We start from the raw sequence: 27,019 nt of genomic DNA, 5'->3' as shown, positions 1-27,019 counted from the left end.
CTCAAATGATTCTAGCTTGCGTGAAGTCAACAAAACCCTAGCCAGCACAACTATAAAATAATTGCAAACATTCTGGCATGAAATATTTAGTCTCTCAGTTTCATAAAACAAACAAAAGGGCAGAAGACGGTCAGACAGTGGAAGTGGAATAATGGTACAGGAGATCTCAGTACCCCATTACCATCTTCAGGATTTCTTCTGAACTGAAAACCACCTAAAATCCTAAGGAACTTTACAGCTAAACTATGCCATCATTCTTTTAGTGGCACATGGAACCTTTTATAAAAATTTTTTATTTATTCATTTTTTATTTTACATACCAACAGCAGTTCCCCCTCCCTCCCTTCCTCTCATTTGCCCTCTCTCTAGGCCTTCCTCCTACCCATTGCCCCATCTACTCCTCAGAAAGGGTAAAACCTCCATGGGGACTCAAAAAAGTCTGGCATATCAAGTTGAGGAAGTACAAAGCATCCTTCCACCTCTTATTAAGACTGAGCAATAACAGTGAGATTAAAGCAGTCATTACTGTATCTCCTTACTAAAAAAAAATCTAGGACATCCAGAGCTAAATTCAACTAAACTTTCAAGAATGAGTTAATATCTTAAACTATTTTTCAAATTGGAAGGTAAGAGAAACAAGCAAATTAATTGAGTAAAGGTAGTATTATCCTGGTACCAAAACGAAATAAAGGCAGAACAATAGCAACAACAACAAAAACCCACCACCATGAACACCACCACCAAAACCTACAGAGCAACTCTCCTGCTCAACAGCCAAAAACCTATCAGTAAAATATTGGAAACTGAATTCAAAAACACAGTAAGAAGATCATACTTTGTAATATGATGATATTTCTTGGTCCATTCCAGGGATCCAAATGGCCAAGAACATGAGATTAGATAGGCCATGGGCATGGAGGAAAATTTACCATTATTGTGCTAAAGGAATATATTGCTATAGCCACAGAGCACAGCCTCGATCCTCATCAGAGAAGCTTCTTGCAGTAGGTGAGAATTAACATAGAGACACACAACTGGCCAACATGCAGAGAGTGAGAGACTTTGGAGCACTCATTCATAAATGGAATGTCTTCATCAACACCCAGACCTCAAACCTTAGGATCTATTCTGAAGAGAGGGTGGAAAAAACCTGAGAACCAGAGGTGATGAATGACCAAGGAAATGGCATCTCCCAGGCACAAGGACTAACACACATGAACTCACAGAGACTGTGACACAGGCGTAGGTTATTTTTCAGGAATGCTTTCTTTCTCTGAACCTGTGTATATAAAAGGGGTCGGACCAACCATAATAAAGAGCATTTGCACTGTAGGCTAGCTCTGCCATCAGCAGGACACTCCAGTCTGGCATTTCATCTATTTTAGGACTGTTTTTTTTTTTTTTTTTTTTTTTTTTTTTTTTTTTTTTTTTTTTTTGCACAACGGTGTAGGTTATGATGGGTAGAGCAATCAAAAGCTCTTTCCAATTTGACACCTGGGAAATATGTGGGTACCAGTACATATCATATGACTACTGGAAGTCCCTGTAAGTACTTAATTGATCAGAAAGCAGTTATTCACAAAACAGCCTCAAGTTGTACTTGATCCCCATCTGTCACTTTAGAAGAAAAGGGAAAAGTGTGTGTTTCTGTCCTGTGAAATAACTCAGCTTCCTTCCTCCCCACTACTCAGCTTCAGTTTTATTCTTAATGGTAGGGTCAGAAATCTCCATCCCATGTAAAAGGCAGACACATTGTAAAGGGTAGGTCAGGAAGCAAGTGTCAATTCCGCTCCTGTTCTCTGACCTCTTGTCTCGCACAGGAGCAGCAGAAGCAACAGCAGGTGCATCGGAAAGGCCTCTGCATGGTCATGATCTCTCGGCCCAGGCAGTCAGTGACCCGGAGCACAAAGGGTCGTAGGTTCCGATAGGCATTCCTCGTGTAGTCATCTGTGTCTTCAGTTACAATGTAAACCATCTGTTCTATGTTGTTCTTGATGTCATACCTATTATTAGTTTCAAAACCTGTCATCACTAAAAGTTAGAATGGAGAAAGAATCTTAAATTAGAACCAGTCAAGACAGGTCTCAAGTTGCCTTTGCTATTAAAAGAAGAGAAAGGAAGGAAGGAAGACACGAAGAAAGGAAGGAAGGAAAGAAGAAAAGAAGCAAGAAAGGAAGAAGGAAGGAAGAAAGGAAGAAGTATGGTTAGGAGTTACGAAAGCCAAATCGCTTTTTAAAATTTCAGGTGGAATCCAACTATGTGAGCCATAAGGGTTAAACATTTTAAGACTTTTAAACAATTGTTAAGCTTAATAAGAAATTAAGTTTTCCCACATAAAGTAATGGCTAATTCAGTTTTCTTGGAATAAAGGAATTCAGAAAATTTTAGTAATAAAACCATTTTGAAGAATCAGACATCAGATCATGAATTGATCAGCATGTGGAACTGATGAAATGACTTGGGACATGCTCCCCGAAGATAAGAAAATAAATCCAGAAAAATCAGAGCCTTGTGTGGTGCCCAAAGGGGTGTGCCTGGCTCCTACCAGAGAGTGAGTAAGCAAACAGGTAACTGAGAAGAGCACAGCATCACCTGATTGGGATAGTTTATTCAGACTTCCATAGCAACAGCCACAGACTGGAACTCAGCGGTCTTAGACTCATATTTCTCTTTGCCACTGACCCTAGCAGAGTGTGAGGCTCTGGCTAGCTCAGATCACCTCTCACCTTCTTCTTGTTGTACTCTTTGAAATAAAGTGAATGCAGAGAAAGAAAAATGGACACCTGGTCCAAGGGACTAGCCAGATTAGATGCAAGTCATTTCTGAGTCTAAGAGATTATCAGTATATGGAATATTGATCGATAAAACTACATAGAAAATTCACTCTATTGCTTTTGTGAAAATATGTTAACAGGAAATAGTGTTCTCTCCTTGAATCACTAAAAGCTCATCGACAGAAAATAAGGCTCTAAGTATGAAGTAATACAAATTTCCACTGCTAATCAAGGGGTTGGAGAGACGGCTCAGAGGTTAAGAGCACTGGCTTCTGGCTGTTCTTCCAAAGGTCCTGAGTTCAATTCCCAGCAGCCAAATGGTGGGTCACAACCATCTGAAATGAGAACTGGTGCATACATGTAGATAGAACACTGTATATATAATAAATATACATATCTTTTTAAAAAAATACTGCTATTCAAAACACAATGCTAGTCAAAACACAATTATACATACCTTCTAGAGGCTCAAAATGCTGAAGCACGTGTATGCTGTCCAGCTGTGGGAACAGAGCAAAAGCAATCAGAAGACAGAAAAGCAGAATTAATTTTAATCAGCCAGAGGAAAGAATGTGATGACACGGTATTAAAATCTGTCAACCAGGGGCTGGAGAGCTGGCTCAGCCTTAAGAGCATCCGTCGTGTTTTCAGAGGATGTTTGTTTGGTTCCCAGAACCCACATGGTTGCTCACAACCATCTCTAACTCACATTCTAGGGATTCATATGCACACTTTTAGGTAGTTCCACGTTAAAAATCAGAGAGCTGACTGACAACTGGAAAACATCTGTTTGCTACAGTGACCGCACATTGAGGAGCCAAGTACATGTAAAGGATCTCTGACTGTTTCTCAGTCAACTTCTCTGAGATGGTCACGTGGGAGCCAGTCAGGATGACTTAACATAGACTAGACACATGTTATGCTCTTGTCGTATAGGGAAGGTGAACAAGCCAGAGTAAGCCTGAATAAGACCTCTGCTCCACATTACTTCCTGAGTACCTTTCAAAGAGATTAAGTGCATGGATTTGCATTCACCTGCATTCACCTAATGCCAGGTACTTGCCCAAGTGCATACTTTAGTAAGGATGCATGAGGGTAGCACCGTGTGGGTAGGATCTGGAAAAAGGGGTCTGGAGGGAAACATTCTAAAGTAGCAGCCCATGGAAAGGAGAGTTAGGAGCACCATTAGAGAAACTTCTACTTTAACGGTACTGGAATTACTTTGACGATGGACAGTTTAGTGGTTTTATCTTATGTTACAATTCAAAACACCCCAGCAGAAGATAGACAATCTCCTCTAGGACAGACAGATCTTAACCAACACAATTACAAGTCATTTATGTCATTAGACTATTCATAATCACTGAACCCAGAATGCTGCCTAAAATGTTACATTTCATCAAAATTCATTAAATAATGAAAGGTATGTGAGTGTAATAACAAGGAAAAAACCAACTGGTTCTGGATGAAATTGTATGATTAGCTACAAAAGGATATAAGAGGACACAGTCCATGTTTAATGTAAAACTTACCAATTAATAAGGGATCATTTCATATAAGATATCAAAATGGCTCCTACAATTGCTTGCACTTTCCTTTGTAAATACCAAGAAATTAAAATATAGAAATAAGAATAAAAGCATTGACTACGTGGTAAAAGTGTCTACTGCAGGGTGAAATGTTCTGATCACTGCTGATGCTGAAGTTTCCTAGTGAGGTGCTGTGCCAGCAGACGATAGACAAGCAAGTGGGGTCACTGGCAAATACAAGGCTCTGGGAAGATTCTAAAGCTGCCGTGGATGGAGAAGGCCTCATGGTAATCTTAACAAAGTAGCACATGGTCTGTATGTGTCACCTCAAGTCACCTAACAGAGAAGCGACACGAGTGTGTAACTAATAGTGTCCACAGCCAGCATCTGTAGGGCATGCCTCTGTGTGTTAACAACATGACAACCATTACACGTTTATCCACCAAAACGTCTCACAACAGCGCTATAGCTTTTATTCTGGCTCTTTGATTTACATGTACAAGAAGTTTGGCAGTCACTGTGCTGTATGAAGAAGACATGAATTTTGACTTGAAGCAGTATCTTATACTTACTTAGATTTATGTGTTTTGAGGCTCAGGAATGTTGAAGAGTCTGAGATGTTGAGAAGAAGTTGTGGGTTGTACACTTTGGGGCCCACCGCCTCGCCTTGTCTAGTTTTCTTTTCTTACTCTCTTTTTTCTCGATGTGAACACTTTACTTTTAAGTAAATGGTATAGCATCAGGTTAGTGACTCTCATTCTTATTTTTCTTATTTCCTTGAGAAAGTCACATTGAATAACTTGAAAGTCACTTTTATTCCATCAAAAAGAACTCATGTGTCCTTATGAATGTGTCTTTGTACCCACTGTCTACCTGTAAATCCCCCATCATGGCTCTCAGCGAGCCAGCCTCTGTCATCAGTGACCCTATTCACCCTAGCCAATATCTTGTTTCCTCTGTTCACACCCCAGGGGCATACTTCAAAGGAAAATGTTTTTGATGTATTACAGTACCTGAGCTAAGTATTCCAGACCAGGAGGGCAGTTGGGCATAGGAGTTGGTCCTGGCATCCACATTACTGGAGCAGGCTGATTGGTCATAGGATATCTGCCAGGCTGGTACTGAATAGGTTGGGTACTACCAATAGGATAATACAAAGAGATGGCACCAGGATGCTGTGGAATGTTGTATCCTGTAGGCAAGCCTGTAGGTGGAGGGGCAGCTGGTCCAGCAGGGCCTGTGTTCTCAAAAAGATGAAAATATTATGTATTATCACTTTAGTGTATTGGAAGTTATATAAATTTTACGTTAAAAAGTAACCATGCAACATGTTCTTAAAGAAAACAAGTCCTCTGTTTTCTGAGTGTGTACCTAATATATTAGCAACATACTAAAGGAATTATTCACATATTAGTTAATCTGATTCTCTTAAAACTTGTAACATAATTATTCCCATTTAACAGATATGGAAATAAAGATTGACACACTGAGAAACAAAGTAGCCTCTCACTGTATGAGGTTTCTCCTTTACTGATCATAAACGCACTTCATTGGTTTTAATGGGGTCAGAACAAGGTTTAGCACGCAATTATCATCGTCATTTTTACTAGTTATTGCAAAGGGGTCCTTACCATCTATACTGGGTTGCCTTTGCTCAATCACTTCTCTTTGTCCTTTCATCTAGACATCAGACTGCTTACCAACACTGATATCTCTCAGACCCAACTTCTTAAGTTCATTTCTTTATCAGGCTACCAAAAGTGGATTATTTTCAATGAGAAGCTTTACCTTCCCTGGCTCTAAACTTGGAACTTCAAGATGAACTGTAAATCCAGCCTGTGTTCACCCTCTTCCTGGCCTGAGGAGCGCACTCTTCAAGAATACTCAAGTCATCACTGTCTTGCCATCTGTCGTAAGAGCCCCAATTCCGCCATAAATGGCTTCATCTTGGGACCTCTAGAAACTCCTTGAAAGAGTCCACCCCCCAATCCTTATTATTGGGCCCAGCAGGTAAATTTGGAGTAGGGGTAAACAATGTTCAATTCATAATACTTATCCAAAGTTATGGTCAATTCTCCATACTCAAAAATAATCCAAAATCTAATAAACAATATCTAGGCCATCATAAATCATTCAAGGGCCCAGGAACAACATTCCCCAATGTTTTTGGAGGGGTATTCAGAATAATAAAATACCATACAATAACTAATGCATAACCTCCTTTTCCATCAGGCCTGCTGAAGTCATGTTTGCTACAGAGGGAGAATGTATGGAAAAACAAAACCAGATGTAGATTTTTAAAAAGCAGTTGTTTAAATTTACTACTCTCAAACATATAAGAAAATTATTTCAGGATTGTTTGTTTAATTGTCGCTCAATATACCACAATTATAGTATTTCAAAAAAATAGCCTGGTGTTCTCAGTAACAGATGCCTGGCCCAGTTTTTTTTTTTAATTATTTTTATTTTTTTAATTTTTATTTATTTATTTATTAAAGATTTCTGCCTTCTCCCCGCCACCACCTCCCATTTCCCTCCCCCTCCCCCATCAAGGCCCCCTCCCTCATCATCCCTAAGAGTAATCCGGGTTCCCTGCCCTGTGGGAAGTCCAAGGACCACCCAGCTCCATCCAGGTCTAGTAAGGTGAGCATCCAAACTGCCTAGGCTCCCACAAAGCCAGTACGTGCAGTAGGATCAAAAACCCATTGCCATTGTTCTTGAGTTCTCAGTAGTCAGAATGGCTAAAATAAAAAACACCAATGATAGCCTTTGCTGGAGAGGTTGTGGAGAAAGGGGTACACTCATCCATTGCTGGTGGGAATGCAAACTTGTGCAACCACTTTGGAAAACAGTATGCCGGTTTCTCAGGAATTTCGGGATCCATCTACCCCTGGACCCAGCAATACCACTCTAGGGAATATACCCAAGAAATGCCCTATCATACAACAAAAGTATATGCTCAACTATGTTCATAGCAGCATTGTTTGTAACAGCCAGAACCTGGAAACAACCTAGATGCCCTTCAATGGAAGAATGGATGAAGAAAGTATGGAATATATACATATTAGAGTATTACTCAGCAGTAAAAAACAATGACTTCCTGAATTTTTCAGGTAAATGGACGGAAATAGAAAACACTATCCTGGCCCAGTTTTCAACTATTTCCAATTCAACGTAATGAAGAAAGTCATCTTGATTTCTTTCCTTCTCTAAATGTAGAATTCAGTGGGCTTTGCTGTTGCTTTAGTGCTAGCAAATTTGAGAAACTATCCACACTGCCTAAATCCAGAAGAGTTATCATTCATTATCAGCCACTTATGTTTTCCTCTCTCATCTCTTGAAACCATTATCTGCGGTTTTCCTAGGCAAGTCATGCTGCATAGATGAATGTGTACAGCATATAACCTGTATGCTAGGTTTCTCTCAATCTGTACATTTTTGTCTTCCATCCATGTTAAAGCACATGTATAGACAAGTATCTCTGTGGCATTCTGACTGAAAATTCTTCAGGTGCATAACCAGGAATGATAAGGAAGTTCTGTTCACCTTTCTGAGAAATTCCATGATGATTTCTATCGTGGCTGCCTGAATTTACATATTCAGGCCACCAACAGTAAATTAAGACTCCTTTTCTACATCCTCTTTAGTAGAACTTGAGTTCAGTTCACAGACCCCAGAATGAAAGGAGAGAAACAACTTCCAAAGTTAGCCTTTACTTCCACACTCACTCAGACCCTTGTATGCTTGGACTCACTGTCCTCCCCAATAATGAAACTTTAAAAGTGTTTTGGGGTGTTTGTATTCCTCTTTTGAACTGTCCACTCATGCCATTAGTCTGTTTGTTGATTAGATTTTTGTTTAATTTTTTATTATTCTAGATATTAATACTGCATCTGATGTGCAGCCGGCAATATTTTCTACACTTTGTAGGCTGGCATCTTCTGCTGCTTGTGACCTTTGCTATGCAGAAGTTTTTAATTGCATGCAATCCCATCTGTCCATTCTTGCAAGTGTCTCCTGTGCTACTAAAGCCCTTCTCATAGATGTGTTGCCTGTGCCTTTATCTTAAGTGTTTTTCTACAACACTTTCACCAAAGCCCTGATCATTTAATTTCTTTCCCTAGCATCATTTGTTAAAAGATACTGTCTCCACCCACCGACCCCCCCCACAGTGTATGTTTGTACAACTTTGTAATTTGGTGGCTATATCTCTGGATTTATCTCTAAATCCTCTATTCTACTGACTTATGTGATGGTTGTCAACTTGACAGACTTCTAAGAGAAAATTTTCATTGAGGAAACGCTTCCATAAGACTGGTCTGTGGGCATCCCTGTGGTCTATTTTCTTGGTTGGTAATTGATGTTGATGTGGGATGGCCCAGGCCAATGTGATCAGTGCCATCTTTGGGATAATAGACCTGGGTTGTCCTGGGCTTTGTACAAGGAAGATAGCTTTGCAAGCCAGAGGAAACAAGCAGTTTTCCTCCAATGTCTCTATTTCAGTTCCTGCCTTGATCTGTAAACTGAAATAAACGCTTTACATGTCAGCAATAGACAGCAAATTAGAACTACCTGTGTCTTTCTTTTTTTGTGTGTGTGCCAGTATCATTCAATTTTTTGTGACTACTTGTCTTTAATACAATTTAAGATTATGCATTTTGATATTTTCAGCATTGGTTTTTCTGCTTGGGAAACTTTAGGCTGTTCTGACAGTTTTGCTTTTGTATGAATTTTAGGATTATATGTTCTAGCTTTGTGAAGAATACATTGAGGATTTGTTGGGGATTGTGCTTAACCTGAAAATCAATTTTAATAATACACCCATATTTATAACATCAGCTCCTAATTCATGGTCATGAGAAGTCTTGTGTTTTCTTTCACTTCTTTCCTTCATGGTTCACTTTTTGCAACTTTTATGGTTAGGGGTTTTATTCTTATGTATTTTATTATATTGAAAGCATTGTGAATGGAATTTTTCCTGAAAAGCTGTAATTGGTCTAAAGTAAGACAACTAGTTTTTAAATGCTGTTTTTACATCCTGATATTTTTTTCTGCAAATCTTTTTAGGGATAAGTGCTTCATTCTGAAGCTCTTTGGGTCTTTTAAGTATAGAATCATGTCATCTGCAAATGGGAGTGTTAAGATTTTGTCCCTTTCTCTTTGTAGTCCTTGGATTTCTTTTTCTTGTTTTACTGCTCTAGCTTAGAGTTCAAGCATTATGCTGAATAAGATGGAGAGAGTGGGTGTATTTGTTTCAGATAAGAAAATACTCATTTTTTTCTTTTGAGTATAATGCACATTATATATGGGGCCTATGTAGCCATTATTATATTGAAAGGTTTCTTCTATTTGTATTTTCTTCGAGTTTTTTTAATCAAGAAAGAATGTTGACCTTTCAAAGACCTTTTGTGCATCTATATTTCTTTATTATATAACATTTACTGTATGCTTAGCTACATTACATCAATACCCCACTGTATCATAAGCAAATATACTATCTTAAGTAAAAATAGGAACACTCTCTAAAGGATTTTGTGGAGGGCCTTGGGTTTAGCAACTCTAGTGCCAACAGCTATCTCAATCCTTAAATTACATACACACATCCCAGTCATGGAATCAAAGTGGTCTTGGATTTACCAATACTGAGAAAAATAAGTACAAGGAAGACACAATCTCAGAGCTTGAAGAAGTTTCTTTAAGTGAAAAATAGCAAAAGATATCTTCTGCAAAACGAGTTGTATAAAAGCTCAAATCCTTGTGATGTAGACATTGAAGAGTAGTTTTGAAGTAGACACCAAGGAAGAGTAGTTTTGAAGCTAAGGGAATCTGTGACATTCCAATCTCTAATAAAAAGCAGACTAATAAATAGTCATGAATGACAAAATCAACTCTCTAATACAATCTCAAAATGAAGCTATGAGATATACATTATTTTGTCTAGGAAGCATTTATCATACCAGCTTTGAGGACCAACAGCTATGACTGAGGCTAGAAACAGACCTAAACACATATTGGTATTTTGGAGCATATTCATGCTTGTAAGAAAAGCAAATGGTCATTATAAATCAAGTAGCTGATGAAATCACAGAAAGATGCTTAGTGTACTAAGGGATGAGAAGAGTGGCTGTTAACCCATGCAGGCAAGATGGATTATGATAAATTCTAATTCATTTAACCTGACTTCCGTTGAAGAAACAGTTTTATGAGAACACAGACCAGTAGAAGAACTTTACAAAATAGGCTTAACCCTGCAGAAGTAAGGGCTGTTTGTGGAGTTCTGACGGACAAGGTTAGAAATAAGGTAGGTAGGAACATGGGCAAACCTGCTAGGTAGTCATGGCACACGCCGTTAATCCCAGCACTCAGGAGACAGAGGCAGGAAGGTATCTGTGAATTCAAGGCCAGCCTGGTCTACAAAACCCTGTCTCCAAAAGCAAAGAGAAAGGTGGCGGGAGAGAGAGGAGAGAGAGAGAGAGAGAGAGAGAGAGAGAGAGAGAGAGAGAGAGAGAGAGAGGGAGAGGGAGAGGGACAGAGAAAGAGGGACAGAGAGGGAGGAGGGGAGAGGGAGAAGGAGAAAAAGGGAAAGGAGGAGAGAGATGGGGGAGAGGGAGGAGAGAGATATAGGAAGGGATGGAGGGAGGGAGGAAAAGAGAGAGAGAGGGGGGGGGAGGAAAGAATAAGGGCACATTATATGTGTATCTAGAGCTTGAACTTTGTGCCAGCAGGCTGCAGAGTGGATGCTTCACTTTGTAACCCTCACCATACAAGGTTACATTAAGCAGGAGGTGCTTGCCAGAGTCCAGATGTAAGGCAAGGAAATTCAGCTGTGACAAAGGCAGAGTAAAAAGAAGAAATCGTTAAAACTAACATTTAAAAAAATGTGTTAACTTGGTAGTGGACTGGTTATTAAGGAAAGATTCGAAAGTTTCTGCTTCACGTTCCTACACGTCTCCAACATGTGGAAAACAGTACAAATCTGGGAGGAAGATGTCAAAGTTGGTTTGATGATTATGTTGGAGAGCCTGTAGCTATGCAGGGAACATGGTCTACAGGAAGTTGCAACTGTAAACCTAAAGTGTAGCATGCTGATGTGGGTCGGGATGGATTTACAACTACGTTAAAGTGCACAAAACTAGCAGGATTGTCAAGATGACTTGATGAGAGAGAGTGAAAGAAAGTGAGGTTGGAGGGGGAGCCAGGTGAGAGTGGGGAACACTAGCTTTTAAGGATAGTTCAGAGCTCTTGATAAAGTATAATGATGGAGAGTAGTATTTTAAAATGCTTTAAACTTAGAACTAACTGAGAGCAAAGGTGAGTAGCTATGGAAGAAGAATGAGGAACAGTTTGAGTTTATCATGAAGAATGTACTTTCATCCCCAAAAGGACTATTGTAAGAGTACCCTTCCAATAATCAGTGATCCTCCTCAGAGCCTCAAAGCCCTCGGTTAAAGAATACTGATCACTATATTATGTGAAGGAGTTAATTACCATATCTTGTGCTTTTAATATAAAAGTACTTGAAACAATAAAATTTATGATCGATAGCCAGAAGAAAGGTAGAATTTATGTTAAGGACTCATTCAATATGATTAAATTTCTGTAGTTATATACAAATTTATACAAATGAGTGAGTTTTGTTGTAAAGATGTATTAATCCACACTAAATATGAAGAAGAAAAAACGTGGTAAAATTATGTGTAAGAAATTAGCAACCTATGCTTTTCTGAGTTGGAAATTGCCCTTAAGGGTTTTGACTGTTTCTGCAGGAAAACAAACTGAAACAAAGCAATCCATGTTTAAATTTATGGAACCACAAGAGCTCACATTAATTTACAGAAAACTCTAGCATAAAGCCACCTACCAATGTCACTGTGAGAAAATGCCTATGGGATTTCCTTCTTAATAATTTTTAGTGTTACCATTGTTTTTTATTTCAAAAAACCATGACATTTTTTCTTCTCAAATAGATTACATATAACAATGGTTTATTTATTAACTACTCTTTTAAAGAATAATTCTGAACAGCATTACTTTTGGTTGGAGAATACATTTAGGACTAGAATGGAAATTTAAATTAAATTTGAATCTAAATAATTTCATTAAATCAAATTTTACAAGCATGTTATTTCTGGTTTCTGTGAATTAGAAGAACACAATTCATGTCATAAGAATTGACACTTCCCTGAGTTGTTGGTCCTGGAGGTGCCAGAGGCTCTCAAAACAAATAGGTTTTTGTCATTGCTCTTGGTCCCACAGCTGAACTTGATGGTGCAATCTTACTGTCAAAACATAAACCACACCCTTTGGATATAGATAGAGACACAGAAATCAAGCTGGAAGTGAAGTAAAAGCTTCTTCCCTGATGGCTGTTTTTCACACTGCCAGAAGGTGTTATACAAGCTGCTGGGACAGCCATTGACAACCATCAGTCGTCTTACCCAGCGAGGCACCCTGTGAGCTACAACACTGACTTTCCAGGAAAATGTGCTCACTGGCAAAACAGAAGCATGATTGTCATAAGGAACAAGGAGGCATGATACAAAAAGCCATCTTGTGTACACAGTATAGGTGTTGCCTTCACGAACTAACTGCACCTGTGGCTACCTGCTCATGAGACCTCACATCACCTTGAGGAACTACTAGCTGTTAATGGTTGTTGGGAAAAAAGGTATCATGTTTTTATAGTTTATACTCTTGTAACTAAGTAGCCTCCTCCTATCTTCATGCAAACAATGCTAACCATACTCTGGGACATACACATACACACACACACACACACACACACACGCATGCACACACAAACATGTGAACACAGACACCAGATAGAGACAGAGAGGTCAGAAGGAGAAACACACAGAGACAGAAAAGATGAGACAGAGACGCACACATATGGAGAAGGGTGAGAGAGATATCCAAGTAGCAGGGGACTTCCAGAGAAACAAAAAGAAGATGGAGGGGTGACAAAGTATCACAGATGAAAGCTACTGAGATTCGCCATAATTCACCGGATCCACATTACGTGGAACTGTTAACCACTTTTGAAGGATATGGCCTAGCCACTAGATGGCGATCACGGTGACTTTTCCCTGTAGCGACAGTTCATTAGCAGTGTTTTTGGCAAAGGATACATTTTCAACCTACCTATTTAATTTGAAGGCTGCCTCCTGGGACTGAACAGGGCCTTTATTTGCTAGACAAGACTCTACCAATGAGCTAAATCCCCAGTCTCACCTATTTTGGGTATAGAGGAAAGCAAGTATTTCCCATAGTGACCAATTCTAACCAATGTTTACTTCTTGGAAATGGTGTAGTTACTTCCTAATGTGACTATACTATCTAAAATTTACTCTAGTACTGTGAGAACCCCTCCTCCTGAGTCTCCCCAATAGTCTTAAGACACAAAAATCTATGCCAGTGCCTTAATCACTGCTCATAGCTATGTTTTTCTATGTCTCTGCCCCCTGTAGTCATTTACCAGAACTTCATAAACACTTGTGTAACTTTATCAAATTCGTATACAGCAAAGCCTGCTTTATTCAGTCGCAGCTCCCCTCCAATCCCTGGTAGGGTCCGACAGCAGCATCCTCTGTGTTCCCACCATGCCCTCTTCATCTGTCCACTAGGAACATAGAGAATGTTATCCTTGCTTTGACAACTTCCTTCCTCGGTGCCTCCACAGCACAGCCTGTGATCACAGGAATATATGAAAAGCAGCACTCTCTCAACATTCGGTACATATTTGCTGAATCAGATGTTTACTGAGAAAGTAACCTTAACTGTCGCTATGGTGTTCAGGAGGAGGGTTATTCTTAAATTTTTACCTTACCGGGCACAAAATGAGAATTGTAGTCAGGAGGGGCATCGGGCACTGCAGTTGGTGATATTATCTGCTTTTCCATCTCTCCTGCGGGCTGCTCAGGGTCTGTGGGGACCACACCTTGAGGAAGAGAGAAACAACCCACACGGTAAGTGATAGCACGATTGTAAAATGTACTCTTTCCTCTTACAAGTACCAGCAAATACAGTCATATTTCTTAGGAAAAATATCTATTTATAAGTTTCATAAATTTTACATTGACTGTAGTTTAGAAAATGAGACCAAGCATCGTACAGTGCTTGTGGTTGCAGCCTGACCCTTCCTGCTTCTGCTTCAGCTGACCTTCTGCTGACTCCTGCATGCACAGTTAGTCCATCATAGACAATCATGATTCACTCTCTTATTATGTGGGAAACACTGGAAATAGAAAGCTGATTCTTCATAGTCTTTTGGCTCTAAGTTCAAAACATTAAATAAATAAATTCTCACTTGCTAAGAATCTAATATAGTCATAAATACATCAGTCAGAGTTGGTACAGCCCACACCTGTAATGGCGCACATTCTTATTGTATTTTTCTAAGAGTCACTTGGTCACAGTGTCCCGGTGGTTGCTGCGAGGGTAATAAAGAAGGCAGTTCATGGTATTATACTTTGCTCTCTTGATATTAAAGGAAATCCTTACTTGACTCACTATAAGAAGGGGGAGTCTCAATTTCATAAACAAATGATTGAATTTTACATCAAAGGAAACAAAAGACTGTAGCTGTGATGTTTCTCTTCTTATACCCAAAAAGGAGAGCCAACATTTCGCTCTCCCACATCCAGATCAAAGGCCACAACTCTTTCTGTCTGCATTTGCTCTCCCATTTTTCTTTTGCTTCATTTGAGTTATTCTCAACATTTAAAGACCTTTCAGGTCTGTGTGCAAACACGAGCTGCTTTTACTCCTCTTCCAGAGGGTTATATGTACAAAGAACGTTCACACAAATATACCCAAATGCTAACTAGTCAAATATTTCAGAATAAAATAGACCACTTCAAAGAAAACAATCACATAATTCACATGTGAAACAAAACATTAAAAACTAGTAAAAGTAAAAGGGCTGGAGTGAGGGCTCAGCAGTTGAGTCCTTATTGCTTTTGCAGCCCTCATTTTGCTTTTTTCAGATTCAGATCCCAGCAACCACACTAGGCTGCTCACAACTGTAGAACCAGCTTAATGGGGATCAGACACATATGGCCTCCATGAGCATCAGAACTCACATATGTAAACCCAAACACACGCACACACACACATACACACACCTTAAAATAATAAAATAAGTCCTAAGAAATTAATAAAATTGTACCTGACATTTTTATGAATTCCAATTAAACCTGAAAAATAAAATATGTTAATGAATTTATATATACAAATACAATATATGTGTACAACAACAGAGATAGCAGAAAGTTTACAAATTCATAGAAACCAAACAACTCACTACTGAGTGAAAAATTGGTCAAGATAGAAATAAAGAAGAAAATTTAAAACTTTTTATAATTGAATGAAAATGAAAACACAACATATCCAAACCAATGGGACACAATGAAGGCAGTTCTAAAAAAGCAAGGTTCTAGCACTAAGTGGTTACATTAAAAAAAAAAGAAGAAGAAAGAAGAACAGGAAGGGAGGGAGGGAGGGAGGGAGGGAGGGAGGGAGGGAGGGAGGGAGGAAAGAAAGAAGAATTGGTAAAGCAAACAAACAAACCAACCCTGGAAAACTGCATAATAATAACTTAGTGACACACCTACATACTCTAGAAAAAAGCAAGGAAGAAATAGTACCACCAAAAAGAGTAGAACATAAGAAATAAGTCCAAGGCTGAAATCGATGACTTGAAATAAACAGAAAAAAGATTTGAACTTTTGGGAAAATTAACAAGATTCACAAATCAGTAGCCATATTAATTAAAAGAAAGAGAGAGAAGATCCAAACTAACTAAACTGGAAATGAAAAGGGGGATTGCAGCTGAAACTGAAGCAATTCAGAGCATTTGTACAGATACATTTTAAAAATCTGTATCCTTTCAAACTAGAATACCTCAATAAAAAGAATGAGTTTCTTGATGTATATAACCTACCAAAGTTAAGTCAAGATGAAATTATTAATTTAAACAGATCCATAACCCCTAGTGAAATAAAACCAGTAATTAAAAATCCCCCAGTCAAATCAAAAATGAAAAATACCCCCCCACACAAAATCAAGGCCAGACTGATTCAGTGCAGAATAAAATTGTACCAGACCCTCAAAGAACACATTATTCCAAAAAAATATAAACTGAAGAAACACTTCCTAAATATTTTTATGAAGCTATTGCTATCTTGATATTTAAACACACAAAGACCTGGAAAAATAAAGAAATAAAAATATAGACCAATATTCCCTATACATACAAATAGAAAAATTCTCATAAAATACTTGCATATAGAATTCAAGAAGATATCATCAAGATTGCCCACAATGACCAAGATGGCTTTAGCTCAGAGATTCAGGGTGGCTTAGCATACATTCTTGCAAGGCAGCTTCTACTTCAAATGACACCTGGCAACAGCAGAATGCCTATTCAATACCACACATTCTAACCTAACTATGTTGTCTTTCTTTTTTAATATAATTTACTTGTTTTTATTTTATGTGCACTGATGTTTTGCCTGCATATATGTCTGTGTAAATGTGTCAGAACTAGAGAAAATCCTTAGCAAATTTGTATTATTATCAATTCACTAGTAAATTAGGCATGGGTAGAATTACTATTTGAAATTCTCTGTCACTCCATCACTCAGCATGTACTCCTAAACAACTGTCAGACTATGCTGGGTTTAGGGAAAGGACTTAACCTCTCCCAGAGGCTTACGTTCTAGCAGAATTGTAGGCTTAGGAACATGCACCCTAACTGTAGGCATACAATTAACAAATGTTGACTAACAGAATTTGTTTATCAAGCAGTATATTTTACAAAGGAAAAAAGGCTAGCTACAAATCAAAAGGACTCTGAGATTTCATTTTATACATGTCATAATGACTAAGATCGAAAACACAAGAGACAGCTTATTCTAGAGAGGATGTAGAGTAAGGGAAACACTCCTCCACTGCTGGTGGGCAGACAAACCTGTGCAGTATGGAAATCAGTATGGTGGTTTCTCAGAAAATTGCAAATCAATCTATCTCAAGACCCATGAATTGGGGGTGGAACAGAAGGGGTTGGGGGAATATGAGAGGGGAAAAGGGAGGGGAAACTGTGGCTGGGATGTAAAATAAATAAATAAGTAAATTTATTTATTTTTTTTATAAAAAGTTAGCTACATTAAAGCCCCACCCCTTTTAGAGATAAGGTCTCACTAGGCAGCCTCGGGTACTCTAGATTTCACAGTGTATCCAGGTTGTCCTTGAACTCACAGAGAACCTCTTGCCTTTGTTTCCCAAATTCTGGGATTATTGCACTGAATCACCTTACTAAGCTCATTGCATTTTCAACATCATTGTTCTTGAACTAGAGAATCAACTACATGCCTTAGCATAGTACTCACAGTTGAAACCCAAGTGTTGTAGGCATCTAAGTGATACTATACTTGTGTGGGAGTCATATTACATTTAGTGAATATGAAAAGCTTAAAAAGAATATTGCGGTTCTCTTCATATGCTCATATTTAGCTTCATATATCACAAGGATCCAAGACACTTGAATATGTTATTGTTTTAACAGTTCTCAGGAAGTGCCTAGGCCTTATTTAATGAAGTAAGCTCTGTCAGGCCTTAAGTAAAGTGCATTTACTAGGTCTTTAAAAAGACATTCCTACTAGGTCTTAAAAAGGGAAGTTTGCTAGGGCTTGCTGCCATCTGAATCATTATTTTCTTTCACTTCCATTGAAAACGATAGTTATTAAACTTTTGTTGTTATATATGCAGTTTAGTGCTAGATAGCAACAAGCCAATGTGGTTGGTCTTGTTCTGGGTTCTAAACCCTGTCTCTGTGACAGGTTGATTCTTGTTATACATGGTAACCCCTCAGATCACACCGGAGATCTACGTGGAGGAATGACTCAAGATGTAGGTTTATCATGCCAGAAAGACACATCATATGTTTAGAGGGTTAGAATGTTCCTATTTGACTGACTGCTAGGGAGGTGGGGGACTAGAGACTTAGTCCACTTAGCCAAGGATTTTAGCTCTCATACCTAAGTACTGAAACCCCAATATAAGCTGAGCACTGAGGCTCGTCAGCTTCCCAGCTAGTAAACCCCGAAGTGTCAGGAAAGCAATCACTGCAAGTCCACTGGGTGAAGGGGTGAAAGTTTTGCTTACGGCAACAATCCAACCCTTACACACACCCTATATGTGTAAGTGAAGACCATAAAAGAGGCATGGCGGTTGTGCGGAAGTCAGAGAAAAACTTTCAAAAGTCAGTGCCTTCTTTTACAGTGTGTGTTCCGGGGATTGAACTCAGGTCCTCAGGTTCAGCACAAAGCACTCAAACTCATTGAACCATTTGCCAGCCCCTTAGTCATGTGTGTTTTTATTTATCTAATTTTGATTCGTGTTCTCAGAATAAATCTTTACTCACCTGTAGAGTGCTGTCCTGAGTCCTGTGAGTTGTTACAGAAAACGACACTCCTGACGGGGTGAGGGGACTCATGAGACTGTCAGAGTGTTGTGAGTGATCTGGAAACCTCGAACTCATGTCAAATGCCTGATGGGAGGGAAGTCTTGTGGGGTGTGAAAAGGCAGAGTCGTATTGACTCTGGGTAGTCAATGTCAGAACTAAATTGAAATAAGTACCCAGATAACTGAAAAGGTTACTATCCCACTTTGACTATAGGGATATAAAGGCAAGAAACTTCTTGTTTGTTTCTGGTACTCCTGGTTTCATATTATTTCAGAGTAGCCTGAAATATGGGGGCAAGCACTTGGTTGCCATCAGGGCTTGCATGCCTTGTGGTTCTGGTTTGGGCAGGCAAGGGTTACTCTAGAGAACTCCCAATAATGTTTCCCAGAACCTAACAAAGGCCTGGAGAACTAAACAAGATAGAACAGTGCCCAGTGTGAGACTCTGTGCTGGGTTACGTCCACTCAAGAGCTAGCTGAAAGTCACAGAAAATAAAGCTGGCATTGAAGCCACACACTCAGAAGCTGGCCAGGGAGACAGACTTCAAACCAAGTGCATGAACTGCCCGGCAAAAGAGGGACTACTGACTTTCTCCATGGAGTTTAGTAAGACTCTGATTCTCCTAAATCATACTCAAAATGCCCAGGGAACAACACAAAATTATAGCACAAAAAGATCCAGACAAGGTCAACTTCTAGAAAATAATATCAAAATATGTTAATGCTGGTGTGATATCAATGTTGACTTTCCTGACAAATAATATACGTATTTTTAAAATGCTCCAGAGCCTAGAGATGGCTCACAGGTGAAGGAGCTTGCCACACAAGCATGATGACCTGAGTTTGAGTTCCAGAACCCACACAAAGGTGGCAGAAGAAACTGACTCCACAGGTTACATTTTGGTCTCCACATGTGTGCCCTGGGCACAGGACTCTCCCCGCCACCACAAACACATACACACATACATCGTGTACACAGATGCTAAACCATTTAAAAATGGTCCAGAAAGTCTGTAAAGACTGAAAGTCTCAGCAAAGAAATGAAAGATAGGGAAGGGTAGACATAAGTTTTAGCACCAAGATAATACAAAAAAACCAAGAAATCTAAACATAATAGGATGAAATCAATAGTCAAATGGAGACTGTGAAAAAGCTACTAACTTAATAGCAGATCAGTGAGTGAAAATTATCCTGCCAAACAGAGAAACTATAAGAAAAAGCAAACAAACATACTCGTTATAGAAAAACAAAAGATTATGACCAAGGGTGGAACTCAACGGTAGAATGAATTCTCAAGGTGGGTGAGGTCCTGAGTTTGAGCCTTGCCCTGCACCATGTCAGTTTTGCCTATTTGTTTTCTAAATGTCATATTATAATATACTTACTATAGAAAACACACACACACACAGAGTTTAGCTCAACTGAATGACACAGGCCTTCCTAGAAAGACACACCACTAATGGTGGCTTGGTAAAAAAACAGAAAACCTAAACAGAATCACAGTCACACAATGAGTCAGCATTGAAGAATCTTCCCACATTGAAGAATCTTGGGAAACCAAGAACACAGGATAAACCACAAAGTTCCTTAAAAAAAAAAAAAGAATGAATGAATGCCAAGCTTTTACAAATCTCCCAGAAGAATGATTGCACCCCAATTAACTTAGTCAACTCAGAGTGACCCTGATACAACCAAATTCAGAAACTATGAAAAGAGAGCTATATTAACACTTTTTAAGCACTTAGACCCTCAAAGTCAACAAAACACTACAGAACAAACTCTAGCCATATCACTATATATACACTACAACCAAGTGGGATTTATCTCAACAACTATACTGATTTTATTTAATTGAATATACTTCCATATTACACTTTCTTAAAAATTCTTATTCATATATATTCTTTTTATAACCAGAAATATAATTTTAATATAAAAATCAGCAACTGTACCATCTTATTAAAATGAAAAGCAAAACTTCATTCAATCTCAATAGAGCCCTGAAAAACTTCTAAAGAATCCAATTTCTTTTTGGTTAAAAAAGTATAAAGCCAACCATTCAAAACCTAGAAAGAGAACAGCATCCTTATTTTCTGAAAAATAATCCAGACTGGAAGCAAGCTGTAACCTGCATGACAGCTGATACCGTCGCATGCTGGCTGGGAGGGCACCCCACAACAAGACATAAACTAAGAATCCGTGGAAGCATAGACACAAACGGCTTTGCAAGAACCCTAAAATGTTTACAATCTGTAATATTACAATCTAGTTTGTCAAAATACATAAAGGAGAAAATACGTCAAAAATAAACCCCATTTCTTCTTTACACTATCTATAATTGGTATATTATAGTCTAAACTTAAAAGAAAACAAATAAAAAAGCTGTCAATGCATTCCTTCACAGTGAATTCCTAAAAAGTAATCCTTAGAGTTTACCAGACAGGAAAGTCGAATGCATACCCCTCATATAACTTTCTCCATCGATCTCACGCCAGTTTCGTGGCTTCTGGCATGTGAAGTGTGGTTGTTTGGTGGGTTTCTCTGGGATGAGAGAACTAGCAGTGAGGGACTGATGCTGAGTCAATTAAGAGTCACTACAGAGCGCAGGCAGCACATCCCACATTTCTGTAGTGGAAGAGGTGCTCGCGTGGGGGCTGGAGCTGAGAAATTAGCCAATGCAGGCAGTGTAGGTAGGGGATGTTTTTTAAATTGTCAAGCTAAAGGTGGCAGTTATGTAGATAAACTCACCAGAATTATATGCATAACGGATATTCATAAAACTTTATCACATAAATGAAACCTGACGAGAAACTGGAGAAGCCGCTTGTCAATGAACAAATGAAAAGCCTTGAAAAAAAATCAAATATTGGTGTCGCACTTATAACCTAAAATTTGCCTTATCTTACTCACATCATGTACCCTCTCAAAGAAAAGTGTCGAGTTGACTATTTCCCTCCCTTTACTGAATGTGAAGAGTCTTGTGTATGGGGGATACATTTCAAAATAAGGGTGTGGTGATATGGAAGGAGAGTGAGTGCCAAATCCACAGACAATCATTAAAATTAAACCTATACAAATTGTTTGACAAGATGATTCGTTCTTTTCACAAACATGGTATGTACTCATTCACACGTGGATATTAGATATAAAGCAAAGCCTAGCCAGACCACAATCCACAGATTCAGAGAACCTAGGTAACAAAGAAGACACTATGAGAGATGTATGGATCACCCAGGGAAGGGGAAATATATAAGATCTCCTGGCTAAACTTGGGGGGTGGGTGGGTGGGTGATAGAGCAGAAGAGATGGGGAATGAGAACATGAGCGAACAGGAGAGTCGAGTTTGGGGAGGGACAGAGTAGGAGAGCAATGAAACAGATATCTTAATAGAGGGAGTCATTATTGAGTTACAGAGAAACCAAGTGCTAGAGAAACTTCCAGGAACCCACAAGGATGACCTCAACTAAGACCCTAAGCAATAGTTGAGACGGTGTCTAAACTGGTCTTTCCCTATAATGGGAAAGAATGGTGACTACCCTAACTGTCAGTATACAGCCTTCATCCAGTAACTGGGGGAAGCAAACGCAGAGATCCACAACCAAGCACCAGGCCAAGCTCCTGGAGTCTAGTTGAAGAGAAGAAGGAAGGATTATACGAGGAAGGGGAGTCAAGATCATGATGAGAAAATTTACAGAGACAGCTGAACCAAGCTAGTGGGAACACATAGGTCTAAACTGACAGCTGTGGTGCCTGCATGGGACTGAAGGCCCTCTGCATGTGGGCAAGAGTTGTGTTGCTTAGTCTCTTTGAGGGACCCCTGGCAGTGGGTCCCTGGTGCATGAGTTTTTTGGAGCTCATTCCCTATGGTGGAATGCCTTGCTCTGCCTTGATGCAAGGGAGAGGGGCTTGATCCTGCCTTAACTTAATGTGCCAGGCTTTGTTGACTCCCCAAGGGAGGCCTTATCCTTTTGGAGGAGTATGGAATGGGGGGTGGGCTGGGGGGGGGGGAGGAGAGGGCTAGAGAAGGTGTGGTTGGTATGTAAAGTGAATAAAAATAAAGGCAAAAAAGATTATTTGTTCTTTTCATTTTTTGCTTTCAAATGAGAAGTGTTTTTATTACACACAGTGTACAAAAATATTCTCACTACGTTTATATAGAACATTATATTAGGCCCTTTTATATAAGGATCAAAACCTAGCCTAGTGCACTCTCAGGAATGTTGCCAAGTCGTGACTGCATTGTCTTCTGGCTAGGTAAACAGAAAGGCACGTGGCTTACTTTAGAAAACCTTGAAAAGCTACGTGTATTAAAGAGACATTTTAAAGCATACACGATCTGAAAGCACTTACACAGCAGTTAAGCAGTTTGTGCTTCACCTATATGTATTTCTGTTTAGTTTTGTGTATATAATACATATTGTTTATGTGAGTGTGGGTGTGTGGTTTATCTTTTAGTAGAGAGGAGCATCTTCCATATTTTGTCTTAGTAAAATGTCTATTCTCATTTTATAGAACTGTTCTCATTTAACGACTGAATGTATTTGACTGACCGGTGGCTTAACAGTGAAATTTTAAGTTATTTCAAAATTTATTCTATAACAAACAATTGTGAAACAAACTTATGTAGACAACTCTGTATATCAATGTCTTAAATTCCAGAAGTAAAATATTTGTGCACTTTAAACACTGTTAAATTGATATCCAAAGACTTTAAACTAATTCATACGCTGGACGAAAAATGGACAATCTTCCACAGTTTTTGTTGTTGTCGACCTTGAGGAAAAGAAAATTTGGCTTCATTTCCCAGATATCTTGTAATGGAGGAGGGTGCGTAGCTTTAATTGCATCTGGAAATCATTTCCACCTCCACTGCAGGAAATGTCTCATTTGTCATTTGCTCATTTTCTGTTTATTAATTTTCATTTCTTTGTCATTTATAGGAAGGGTACTAAAATTTTATTTCACATTAAGACTTCTTCCAAAAGTTTTTATTTTTCTCATTCATTGGTTTGATTTTTGTTTCTTAGGATAGATGTTTTCCTTTTTAAGTAACAATATATCTATGTATTTAGTCCAGAAGAATATGTACCTATTAAGGTGGGGTTTAGCCCAATGTTGGTGAAATATATAAGAAATATGAACTCGCCTTTATTTTCTGCCTTTGGTAACACTAATGAGTATGATACTCGATATACAAAAATTTTATGCTTTTTTTACCCTTTATAATAAACATCATAACCATCAGTATTCTTGAAGAAGAAATCAGAGTTTCCCAAGGGAGTATCCCAAAGAATCTTTAAAAAGAGAAAATAAAAAGAAGAAGATGAAAATCCTCATGAGAGAAAACACATTTTTTCCATAGTAAATAATAGCTACTCTATCCAAAAGAAAAACAGATACATGAATTACAAACCACAGATGCTCTCTACAACGTTATTAATTTTCTTATTATAACGTCAGATTTTCTTTATAAACATGCATACATAAATGCATAAAAGGATACGAACACCTTAATAACAATAATTCCTTCTGTATTCCAAATATTCTCGAAGGCTGCAGCGTCCATACAAGCTATAACTGCGTGTCCACGTGATGCGTGTTCTTTTGCTCACCTTTGTATGTGGACTAGTACTTTGCCATACTTCCACGTTAGAGCACTGGGCTTCCCGAGGTCTTGTGCTCTAGACTATCTTCTATCTCCTGATGCAACATAAAATAAAATCTACAAAACTTAAGAGTTTTTTTCAATTTTGTGCTATATTATACTATATTAAAGTCTGTTATTTTTCTGTACATTCCAGATTACCTGTAGCTGAGTCTCAAATGACATAAAAAAGTGTGATGTTACTAGAAAGTTTACTGAACTTTCTTGTTGTCCCTAAATCAGGTGCTCCTTGTGGACATTTAAAGAATGTACATATATTATCAATAAAGTGGCAGCTTTCTGTCCTCTGCTCTGGTGATGCCATTAGTCCATATAATGTCACAGTGTAACTAACTTAATGGTAGTAGCATTGCTTCCTTATCTCCCTGGGACCAGGTGCAGGAAGGTGGAAGTTTTGTGTTTACTTCTGTAGCAATATCTGGATCCCTGCAGTACTCTTACTGTATAATGTCTTCATTTGTACCTCTCTTACCGGCTCCACATAAAATACTCTACACAAAATAAAACCACAAGCAAACCGCGGATCTAAAGTGTATACACATTCAGACAATAAATACAAAATTCTAAGTCCCAAAAGGCAAATACTGTACTCTGTAAAATAACAGGAGAAACAGGCTGTATCTTGTAACCTCTGCCCATCAAACTTTGCGGTAATCTGAAGACATCTTAACCGGGCAGAGGCCTGGCGACCTTTGAAGCTGGCTGCCACTGGTGTAAGAGGGAAATAACTGGAGGGGGTTGCCCATATAGGGCCCGCACTCTCAGGAGTTCATCTCACCAGGGTTACCAGGGTCGAATGACTCTCCCGTGGAGCCTTAACCTGGCACCCCATTGCCCTATCAGAGCAGGGGTGTACACACAATCCCAAGGCAGGAAATCCCGCCCCACACCACCACGCCAAAGTTGCGCAACCACCTGCTGCTAAAGTCCTGCCTGGGGCACTGCCCCGCCTCCACCACTGCCAGGGACCCGGCGCCCTCCCGCATCCCGCAAACTTCCCGGGACCCCCGTTCCTTGACGGCCCCCGCTCACCGCCCGCATCTGCAGGCGCCTCCAGCCGCGATCCACTATTCCGCCGCGGGAAGGCGGGAGGTGCAGAGGAGGTGGGGCGATCCACGGCGGGCAGCGGGCGAGGCTCCCGAGAAGAGCTTCTTGAAGGGTGGGGCACCGGCCTCCTGAACCCCAGCCAAGCGTGGGGAAAACATGTTGCGGTCGCCAACGGAGCCGGCAGGGCAGCCCCAAAGCAGAGGAGCGGACAGGCAGGAATGGGGTTCTGGTGGGGGCAAAAGCAGGCTTGCTTATGGTTTCTGACTCTTGAAAGAGGACATTGGTTAACTGGTTAATTAACGCTCTCGGGCACAAATACTGTATCAGACTAATGTGGGTCATTCCAGTATAGGAAGATGAAGGAAGAGGGTGAACCCAAATGTCCGTTGACCTCACACAAAACCACAGCTGGACACAAACAGATCTGAGAGCTTGGCCTTGCTGTGCTCTGGGAGGAGTTTACAAGGGGCAGGCCCTTGGGAGTGAAGTACTGGAATTTTCCATTTTGCTTCGCATGTGATTTGTCAAAATTGATTTAACAATTAATAATGTTTTGTCAGTAGTAGCTGCCAGGAACACGTCTCAAATGAAAAAATGGTATTGGATTGAAAGCATAAAACGGAGAATTTGACATCAAAGTCTTAGCAAAAATTAATGCTTAGCTTTGTTTTAAACTTGTTGAAGGGATCAAGAAATGGAGCTAATGAGTGCTAATATCAGCAGTGGCCACATGAGAGACAACAAAAGTTCCAGATCAAAACATGTCTGTGAAGCATTGTGGGGATACAAAATAAACATGAGAGCAACCACACGGCCCTTGCACAGGCCTTGAGCCGCGGGCAGAATGACCAGCAATCAAGGGGTTCTGCTTTCCAGATTGGGTGAGCCTCAATATGAACCCCTCTGTGGGGGAGTGGGTGATTGACTCCCTGCTCCTTTCCGCCAGTGTCTCTTTGAAATTCGGGTTTTGGGTTGTTTTTGTGTCAGATTTGCAAGTCTTAATGAATGGGGTAGTTTGAATGTATTGACTCCCATAAGCTCATAGGGAGGGGCACTTTTTGGAGGTGTGGCTTTGTTGGAGTAGGTGTGTCACTGTGGAGGTGGGCATGGAGGTTTCCTTTGCTTAAGTTTTGCTCAGTGTGACTTACAGAAGACTTTCTGCTGCCTGCAGATCAAGGTGTAGAACTCTTAAGCTATCTCTCCAGCAACATGTCTGCCTGCATGCTGCCATTTCCCACTATGGTGACAATGGACTAAACCTCCGAGCTATAGGCCAGTCCCAATTAAATGTTTTCCTTTATGAGAGTTGCCATGGTCCTGGTGTCTCTTCACAGAAATAAAAACCCTAGCTGGGACAATTCATTCTATTGGAGTAGTCCAGTAAAATTATTTTTTTAATCCTTTAAAACACAGGATTGTGCATTTTTCACAATCCTGTGTTTCTGTCCTGATGTTGACATACACATGTTATAAATGGTACAAAATATGAGGTTTATGTCAGCAGTCAATCATTTGACTTTTGCCAAAACTTAGAAAAAAAA

General features: G+C 39.4%; 1 protein-coding gene across 2 annotated transcripts in view; it reads right to left on the bottom strand.

Moving 5' to 3' along the window:
- The window catches only part of Plscr4 (phospholipid scramblase 4), a 32,053-nt gene extending 6,476 nt beyond the window's left edge, over nucleotides 1-25,577 (bottom strand). The window contains exons 1-6 of one of the 2 annotated variants that reach the window (XM_057767946.1): nucleotides 25,464-25,577; nucleotides 15,471-15,498; nucleotides 14,130-14,240; nucleotides 5,317-5,547; nucleotides 3,232-3,274; nucleotides 1,805-2,031 (exon numbers count right to left, since the gene is read on the bottom strand). In XM_057767946.1, the coding sequence (XP_057623929.1) occupies nucleotides 1,805-2,031; nucleotides 3,232-3,274; nucleotides 5,317-5,547; nucleotides 14,130-14,165 (537 nt within the window). In that variant the 5' untranslated portion in view covers nucleotides 14,166-14,240; nucleotides 15,471-15,498; nucleotides 25,464-25,577. The remainder of the gene's footprint in view (nucleotides 1-1,804; nucleotides 2,032-3,231; nucleotides 3,275-5,316; nucleotides 5,548-14,129; nucleotides 14,241-15,470; nucleotides 15,499-25,463) is intronic. The other variant, XM_057767945.1, reaches the window with a different exon arrangement.
- Nucleotides 25,578-27,019: the final 1,442 nt, after the last annotated feature.

Source organism: Chionomys nivalis, chromosome 4, assembly GCF_950005125.1.
Source record: "Chionomys nivalis chromosome 4, mChiNiv1.1, whole genome shotgun sequence".
NCBI classification, from domain to species: Eukaryota; Metazoa; Chordata; class Mammalia; order Rodentia; family Cricetidae; genus Chionomys; species Chionomys nivalis.
This window is presented reverse-complemented; position numbering and strand designations above follow the sequence as displayed.